The sequence below is a fragment of the Mauremys mutica genome, chromosome 1 (assembly GCF_020497125.1).
Source record: "Mauremys mutica isolate MM-2020 ecotype Southern chromosome 1, ASM2049712v1, whole genome shotgun sequence".
NCBI classification, from domain to species: Eukaryota; Metazoa; Chordata; order Testudines; family Geoemydidae; genus Mauremys; species Mauremys mutica.
The window spans coordinates 4,313,455-4,322,942 of record NC_059072.1 but is presented as its reverse complement, the minus strand read 5'-3'; the positions used below and the strand labels follow the sequence as shown (position 1 = coordinate 4,322,942).

The following is a 9,488-nucleotide window of genomic DNA, read 5'->3' as shown; positions in this document are numbered from 1 at the left end:
GGGTGAGTCTGCCATATCCCTCAGCAGTTTGTCCTGAATCTGGTATTCTCAGCTGTGATCCACTGAGGCCAGGTGACACTTACAAAAATCTGGGTCACTGTCCTTCAATGACTCACCCAGATGCTCACCATGAACCATATGGTTAGTCTTCTTGATACCAAAGGAAAAACTTACGTTCTTGAAGTGAAAATTGGTCTATGTATTTCCAGGAAAAGACTTTGCTAAAATGGGTAATGCAAGGAGGAACTGCACCCTGGTACTCAGGGCCTGCAGAATGCTATCAGCCACTCCAACGGATGGATTCTCCTATCACTCCAGATCTTTGAAACTTGCAACTAGAGAACTGCCCGTTGCTGCCAATTCCACAGGGGGGAATTTTGCAATATTTAAGCAAGGAGGGAGGATCAAGGAGAATGAGAAGACCCATATTATGATGCAGCAAAGTTTTTAATGCAAATGAAATTGGCAGTGCACAGTTACAGGAAGTAATACTACAGAGCAGAAAGAATGTATTTCCAGTGTTTCAAGAAGGGCCATGACCGATCGCAGGCCTCAATGGGTGTATTTCAGACAAGATGTTCTGCTTGCATTGGTGCAGCTGCAGAGGTTGACAAACAAGTCCCCTTTACAACCATTTTAAGGTCCTTGTTTTACCCCAGTGGTTGGGAAATGAGACAAAACAAAATAAAAGCAGAGAATTAGGCAACTTCTCCCTATATGTTGGCCTCAGAAAAGGTCAAAGTGAGCTGCTAAAGATACGTCTTGATGGAAAGGATAGAACATGTGGGGCTTAATTCTCCTTGACACCAAGGTCTCTTTTTCCCCTCTAATGGGACTGAAACTAATAATAAATGTAACCAGTATCTGTCTTAAGGACCCTGTTTCCTTTACACAGCGGGGTTAGTGTAAACAGCCTGCGTGTAATTCAGAATGAGTCCACAGGTCAACAAGAGAATCAGCACACGGGTGGGAAAGCCTTGGCAGAAAGCGTCATAAAGCGTAACATTAGAAAGGCAGCATGGCTGTCAGCCCAAGGTGCTGAGCACACACAGCTTCCACTGAGTTCAGCTGGAGCCCTGTTTGCCAAGCACTTCTGAAAACCATGCCCAAAAGGTAAGGGGTGAATCTGAATCTGGCTGTTCATTTCCTGGTTCTTCCTTCTTCCGTGGATGTTCCTGCTGGGTTTAGCATGGCCCACAGTTTCCACTGAGGTACCTATGGCAAGATACCCCAGAACCACATAATCCCCCATAACCATAACCGCCTAGGTAACCGCAGTGTCCCCCATAACCACATAATCCCCCATAACCGTAATGGCCGCCATAACCGCCGTATCCCCCTAAACCATACAATCCTCCATAATGGCCTCCATAGCCCCCCCAACCGAATGAGCCTCCATAACCGGGTCCGACCACAGGTGCTCCTACAGCTCCCACTGCACTGTGCTGAGGGAAATTGCTGAGAATGGGTCCTGGAATGGTCACGACAACTGGTGAGGGTCTGATCACCACTTCGGAGTCTTGGCACTGCCTAACGCACGGCTCGTTGCAGGTACCAGTGACCGGACATGGCCGGGCCACCCCACATTCTGGATAGCACAGGCTGGAGCAAGTCATCTTTCTGGGATGGAGGTAAACCTGAAACACACAACAGGGACTAGAGTCAAAAGAAGGTACAAGTGCCTGTGAAAGGCTTCAGCTTGATTACATTTGCAGCGAGGTCTGCACGGGGCCCGAGAAGGAGAGGAGAAGTGGCCTAAGTCTCTATGTGTGCGGCCATGTGTTTGTTCCTATTTTCCCTTTCTAGCCTTCTTCTCCACTCGCACTAAACTTCCCTCCCAGCTGGCCCCTTTGAGCTCCTATCAAGAACAGTGTCTGAAAATCACCAATTAGAATAAGCATCACTGGTTCCATGATGGACACCTGGGATTCTGGGTCCATTTCAGACATTTCTCAAAGAAAAAATGGCTGAGAGAATGGTAATCACTTCCTTTCATTTCAGGATTTAACCTCTGCATGCAAATGAGTTGAGTCCAGGGTCAGAGTGTGGCTCATTGGGTTTCCAAAACTCGGAAGTCATCAATACGTGCTGATGAATAAACAGAAAACTTTACTTTTCTCCAAAGTAATCACTAAGGACATACTCCTTAGCTGGGGTAAAATGGGTTCAGGTCCACTGACTTCCATGGAGTGGCACTAAATTACACCATCTGAGGAGAAGCAGTGGATTTTTCCCTCAGAAGAACATAGGAATTGCTAGATTAGAGCACACCGCTTGTCAGCTTCATGCATTTTCGTGTCTCCAATAGTGAGGAGTAGCAGCTGCTTCAGAATAAAGTAGGAGAGCACTGAACTGGCCCTTTCTCTACTAACCTAGGGAAATGTATTCCTAATTCAGATCAGTGAAATAGGGTTGAGTGAGTTTCTCAAGTTACTGAAAAGATTTAAATGCCCCAATTCTTTTTCCAGTTAACAGGAAATATGTTTCCCATGAATCCACCAGTGCCTGCAACTAAATAACTACACAAGATAATTATGGAAGAACACCCCCATCCCTCATACAAAATCACATGAGAAAAAGCAAGATTCAGTCTTCAATGAAAATAGCCCCTACTGTCACATCTCTATAGAGTTTGAAAGCAATTGAGTGTATTTGGACTTACCGAGTTCACCGAGGAGATGAAGTCCGGAGAAGTGATTAGAAGAGCCTTGAATCGTGAACGCTTTTATACAGTCCCTAGGACTGCCTGGAGGATCTGCGATGCTGTTTGTGGTGGAGGTCCTAATTAGTTGCCAAACCAACTTGAGTGCCTTGCTATGTCCTCCTTTGCATGGAGCTGTTTTCCACAGGGGCTTTGATCATTGTGACAATCTCAGCCTCAGAGGGCGTGACGTGCACGTTGCACTCTTCATCTGTCTTTCATCTTAAAATTATATGGGACAACTGCATTCCTCGTGTCATTTACTGACTTTTTTGTGGCTGCAGTGAGAATGAATGTGAAGGTGATCCTGAGCGGCATCAATAGCAGAACTGGCTCTGATGGAAGGAATCCAGTTTGGCCCTTTCAATTCAAACTGGTCGTGGCCAGAGGCATTGCATCATTCATTGTAAACCTGCTAGGAAGGAGGGAGCCATTTTTCTGGATTCCCACCATCTCCATCCTCACTGGGTCAGATTCAATTCCTTTTTAAGTCAATCGGAATCATTCCATATTCTCCAGCATGTTTCCTGTCAGGACCTTATATTTGATATTCACCTGTTAGCAGGGGAATAGTAAAATACTCTATGAACAATTTTAGTCCCACTAAACTTTCAAACTGGAACTTAGCAGGGACCTAAGTGGAGCATGGGCCTTTGTGATGGCCATCTGTCCGGGGGTGAATCTTACCCTACAGTGAGCAAAACTTTATCTAATATTGGACTTCCACTTGTGCCACTAATGTTGTCACAAAGGGCTGCCTATGACAGATTTACTCATGGGTCAAAGCAGGGATGATGGCGAGTGAAAGGATTCAATCTTCTTTTGTAGATAAGGCTTAATTTAAGTCTTGGAACCTGTACTCCATCAGAAAATCTCTCTCCATCCATGAGCAGGCAAGAATATGAAATCTTATAAGACAATGCAGGGAACTGAGCCCCACAAGAAGCCAAGGAGAAATGAAAATTACTCATTCTTGGTGAAGGAGGAGATTGCTGTGTGATGAGATATGACATAAAGTCTGACTAACCATAGGGCATATTGCAGAAACCATTCCTGCCTGAACCAGAATGTTGTTTAGAACATAAAAGATATCCCCAAGAGTGGGTTCCATAGCCAGGGAAGAGGGCAGAAGCATCCTCCTTTAATTTTAAGGCCTTGAACATCTTTGAAGTTGAAGCAACTGTGCTGATTTACACCAAGAAAGAGTCTGCATTTTCCAATACAAATGTTTCACAAAATACCACAGGCAAAACTACATTTGAATGAAAATTAAATAGCACCAGATTGTGTGGATTTAGATCCAGAATGTTGTTTAGAAGGTGCTCTGTGTGCACTACTTTTTCTTTCCTTGGAAACATGTCTCTCTAATGGGTCACAGGAACTCAACTGTGATGAATTCTTCCAGGTTTGTGAAGCAAGGCACAGTTTAGCTTATCTCTGTAATAGTTCCTTCTTTCTCCATGGGGACAATAATGGTCTGATGGAATTCAAGCTTGTTCATGTGCATTGTAGGAATACAAATGGCAATATAGAATTCAAATGGAAAAATTATGGGGACAATACAATGTGTCTGCTCAAGTGTAAATACCCACCACTGAAGCTAAACCTTCAAACAAAGAGAATTTAAGTGCATGGCAAGACTTTAGGTGGTTGATTGTTGTTCACTCTTACATGAGAAGATGTTTCACCACAAAGATCCTCCAAAAAACCATCACAAGAAAATAGAGAAAAAATCCAGAATGAGCCTCTCTAAGAGTTACTCTCAGGTGAGTGATTTATTTGGAAGCCATGAAATGTCATGTATTAGAGGGGAAGACATGTTAGACGATGCCACTGAAAAAGTGGGGGTTCAGTTTTGACTCTGCCAGTCGCTCCCTGTCTGACCTTCACTGAAATGTGCCATGGTAAACAGGTATAATTGTAATATGCAGGGTGGATCATCGGAATCGTCCTCTGATCTAAGCATTTCAAAGCACTTTACAAACAACACATTATATTTTATATGGTCAAAGAGGTGTATTATTATAATAGTAGTAACTTTTTAATGGGATTAAATGTTCCAATAATGCAGATGAGATTCTCTTTAAAAATGCATGTTAAGGTCTCAGATTTCACTCCAGTGCTCAGTTCATGAGTCCTAGCCGCTGAAATTGGGGCTCTTTAATTTTCATTCAATGAAACTTTGCATTTCCCATTTATATATATTTTAAAGTTGAAGGGTAGATGCTGAACCAGTGTAATGGAGGACAGTTCCATCAACTTGAGATTGAAGGAAGGCACTTTACCCAACCTGGGTGAGAGAAAACCTTTCTGCACCTCCACCCTGAGCTGCTCTTATCTAATAGACAGTGAAATCAATGGGAACCATCAGCTATTTCACCTCCACGCATGAACAGCCAAGAGAATTGAGTCTTGTGAGAGACTTCAGCTAATAAAATCTATTGTAGAAAGGGGGGGATGGAGTGAGTAGGACAGGGCTTTGCGGAAAGAACGGGCCTCAGGGAAGGGGCGGGATAGATCCTGCATTGCCCTTTAATACAAAAAGGGATCTTGGGTGTAAAAAGGTTGGAGACCACTGGGTTAGCTATCAGGAAAAAAAATAATTCTAAGTGTAGGTAAGCTCTGGAATAGGCTTAACACTGGCTTCAGCTTTAGTCACCACTTTTAGCAGATTAGTTTTTCCCAGACAAATCTTGACAGACTGTGGTGCAAATTCCATGTGTGTAGTCTTTCAAAAGCCACAGGAAGGATTCGGACCAAAGCATATAAAGGCTACTTCCTATAACCCACAGACAGATGGATTCATGGATAGATTTAACGGAACTTAAAAAGCTGTGCTAAGAACGTACGTTGCCAGGCATGAGAATGATGGGGACGTTTTACTTCATTGTTTGCTCAATGCGCACAGAAGTGTCCCCTGAGACGCTACCAGTTTTGCCCCCTTTGATCTCCTGTATGGGAAGCAGGTTAGGGGACCGTTAGATTTGATTGGAGGCTCTGGGGAGGGCAGTACTGAGGAAAGATGGGGAATATGTCACTCGTTTTAAGAAGAATTTACAGGTAATGAGGAATTGAGTGTGACAGACCCTTGAAAAAGGTCAGGGAACTCGGCACGTTTGGTATGATCAGCATACTGGAGGAAGATCATGTGAAACTGCTGAGTTGGTGTTAGCGGTGAATCCAGTGAGAGGAAACAAAAGGCAGGATTATAGGAAGGAGATTGAAGGGGTGAAAACCGTCACTTATGATGTAAGGATGCCCAGCAGCAGAGGAACGGTGCAAACTGTGAATATCAATGGAGTAAAACTTACCCTCCAAGGGAGATGGCAGTAAATTTGATTTGTTGTGTTCATGAAGAAACTTTCCCCTTCCCTTTAATGGATTTGGTCAGGGAGAGCAGGGCAGAGAATCCCTTGGAAAGCTCTGAGTTCAGGGCGGGTTTAAATCCACCCCCAAAGCAGGAAACACCGGCCCTTTCAAAGCACCACAAACAGGGATTTTCCTCGCCAGGTTTAACTGCCAAGATTGCAGACTCCACGCAAACCTCAGTGTTGTGTATTTGGTTGTCATGGGTTTTGTTACTATGGCAACTGAGTTAGACTATTAAGGGATAGCTCAGCCGGTTTCAACCGGCTGAGTGAGCTCTCTGTTTCTGTAAATAAAATGGAGGTTTTGGTTAGCTGTCTGCTCTCTGGCCTCAAGTGATTGCTTCCTACACCGGCTGCCCCTAGGACATAACACTGGCGACGAGGATGGGATCCTGGTGCTGCTCCAGTAACAGAAGGAAGTAGAAGTCAAGGTAAAGACCAAACAAAGAAAAAAAGCTGCTTGTTTGCACTGACTGTGAAAGTGAAACTAAAAATCATGGCTACTCTGACCAGGCCCCTGGAGCCTTTTGATGAGAATACAGAGCAGTGGCATGTGTATACTGAGCATTTTGAGCTTTTTGGTATTGCAAATGACATTACAGAAGCGAAGAAGGTGCCAATATTCTTAACTATTGTAGGGGCTAAAACCTACTCTCTGCTACGCAGCTTACTACACCCTGTTAAGCCTGAGACTAAATTTTACAGTGACACTGTGGAAATCCTGGGGTCTCATTTCTCCCCAAAACCACTGGTAATTGTTGAAAGATATAGGTTCCACAAAAGAGACCAAAAGGAAGATGAAACAGTTGTACAATTTGTAGCCATTTTAAAAAAGCTAGCAGAACACTGTGAATTTAAAGAGATGTTAAATGATGCCCTGCGTGACAGGTTAGTGTGTGGCCTCTGCAGTGAAGCTATACGGAAGCGCCTACTGACAGAGGCTCAGCTTACATTACAGAAGGCTGTTGATATTGCTGTCTCCATGGAACTGGCTACAAGGGAGGCACAATACATCGGTGCATCCCCTAGGGTGCAAAAAGTGTCACAAGAACTGACCCACAAAACGGTGCAGAGTCAAGAATGTTACCGCTGTGGTAAGCTGGGTCACCAGGCATCAGAATGCTGGTGTAAGGACCTGGTGTGTCGACACTGTGGCAAAAAGGGACACATTGAGTATGCCTGTAAACGAAAGAAAAAGAGGCCTGTGGTCTGGCCGACAAAAAGAGGAAACTTGCATACCCTAGAGCAGACCCAGGATGATCAAGGTGACACCTCCTCACAAGAGGAAGTGCCACTGCATGTTTTGTCTTTGGCAGCGGGCTCACATGAATACTGGGTAACCCCCTTATTGGAGGGCAAACCTATACGCATGGAACTAGACACCGGTGCAGCTGTCTCGCTGGTTCCTGAGACTGTGTATAAGGAAAAGCTACAGCATCTTCCGCTTAAGGCAACAAAAACTGTTCTGAAGACGTATACAGGTGAAGCTGTGCCCATGTTGGGCACTATTGATGTTAAGGTGGAGCTCAATGGACAGGCAGCTAAATTGCCACTGTTTGTGGTGAGAGGTGACTACCCAGCCTTAATGGGTAGGTCTTGGCTTGGGAAGATTCAGCTGAACTGGGCAGAAGTGCACCGGATGACTAAAGAAGAAACCAGTCTAACCCCTATACTAAGGAAACATGCTGCTGTTTTTGGAGATGATTTGGGAAGTATGAAGGGAATCACTGTGACATTGAACATTAAACCTGGCAGTCCACCAAAATATCTGAAAGCCCGAACTGTGCCATATGCCATCAGGCCAAAAGTTGAAGCAGACCTGGAGCGCCTGGTCACCAATGGAGTCCTAATACCAGTTACCCATAGCTCATGGGCCACTCCTATCGTTCCAACAGTGAAGAAAGATGGCTCTCTGGATTTGCGGTGATTTTAAAGTCACTGTCAACCCAGTGTTGTGTGCAGAGCAATACCCGCTTCCCCGCATTGATGACCTCTTCGCAGGCCTGGCTGGGGGACAAAAGTTCAGTAAGATTGATCTGAGTCAAGCATATTTACAGATGCACGTCGATGAAAAGTCCCAAGAGCTGTTGACTATTGTGACTCATAAGGGGCTTTATCGATACTGTCGCCTACCCTTCGGAATCACATTGGCTCCCGCCCTGTTCCAGAGGGCTATGGACCAGATCTTGTGTGGCTTGTCAGGAGTTCAGTGCTATCTGGATGATATCCTGGTCACTGGAAGAAATGAAGAGGATCACTTAAAGAATTTAGAGGCTACCCTACAAAGACTGGAAGAGTATGGCCTACGAGTTCGCAAAGACAAGTGTGAATTCTTCAAGCCCTCTGTTGAATATTTGGGACACATCATCGATTCTGCAGGTCTTCATAAGGCCCCTGCAAAAGTTAAAGCTATTGTGGAGGCTCCCCCACCTCAAAATGTAAGCCAGCTATGCTCATTTCTAGGACTACTGAACTATTATGGAAAGTTCATCTCACAGTTAGCCACACTGCTAAAACCACTTCATGAGCTCCTTGGGCGGAACAAGGCCTGGAAGTGGACTGAAGCCTGTGATGTTGCATTTAACAAAGCTAAGGATGCATTGTTAAATTCTGAAGTTCTAACGCACTTTGATCCATTCTTACCCCTGCAATTGGCCTGCGATGCTTCCCCTTATGGAGTGGGAGCGGTCGTGTCACACATTATGCCTTCGGGAGAAGAAAGACCTATTGCTTTTGCTTCACGCACTCTAAGCAAAGCAGAAACTAACTACGCCACGTGAGGCATTAGGAATTGTTTTTGGAATTAGGAAGTTTCATCAGTACCTGTTTGGGCGAAAGTTTACTCTTCTTACAGACCATCGACCTCTGACATCAATTTTTGGACCCTACACAGGCATTCCCCCATTAGCTGCTAGTCGTATGCAACGTTGGGCATTGATACTTTCTGCACACACATATGAAATCAAATATCGGAAATCCACTCTGCACAGCAATGCAGATGGCCTCTCAAGGTTGCCTTTACCGGTCAAACATCAAGATAGTGCCCAAAAGGAAATCTTCTACTTTGAACAGGTAGAGAATACACCCATCACTGCTACTCAGATAAAGAAGGCAACCCGCGTTGACCCAGTATTATCCCAAGTTATGGACCTGGTGATGCATGGAAAATCTCGATAAACCTCTCCGGTCTCACCCGACCTTGTTCCCTACATGTCCAGGCGGACGGAGTTATCGGTCCAATCTGGTTGTTTGTTGTGGGGGAGGCGTGTCATTATTCCACCACCCCTGAGATCACAGATGTTAGAACAGCTACATTCCGCTCACTGTGGAATAGTGCGCATGAAGGAAATTGCACGAAGCTATTTTTGGTGGCCTAGATTGGACAGTGCTATTGAAGAGAAGGCAAAAGCTTGTATGTC

At 44.8% G+C, this 9,488-nt stretch overlaps 1 protein-coding gene across 1 annotated transcript; it reads right to left on the bottom strand.

The window, feature by feature from the left end:
- Nucleotides 1–470: 470 nt before the first annotated feature.
- LOC123376064 (claw keratin-like) lies at nt 471–3,511 on the bottom strand. The gene is made up of 2 exons (XM_045027725.1): nt 2,663–3,511; nt 471–1,637 (listed from the first exon to the last, which is right to left on the bottom strand). The coding sequence occupies exon 2, from the start codon at nt 1,614–1,616 to the stop codon at nt 1,185–1,187; it is 432 nt and encodes a 143-aa protein (XP_044883660.1). The 5' UTR covers nt 1,617–1,637; nt 2,663–3,511; the 3' UTR covers nt 471–1,184.
- Between the last annotated feature and the right edge of the window lie 5,977 nt (nt 3,512–9,488).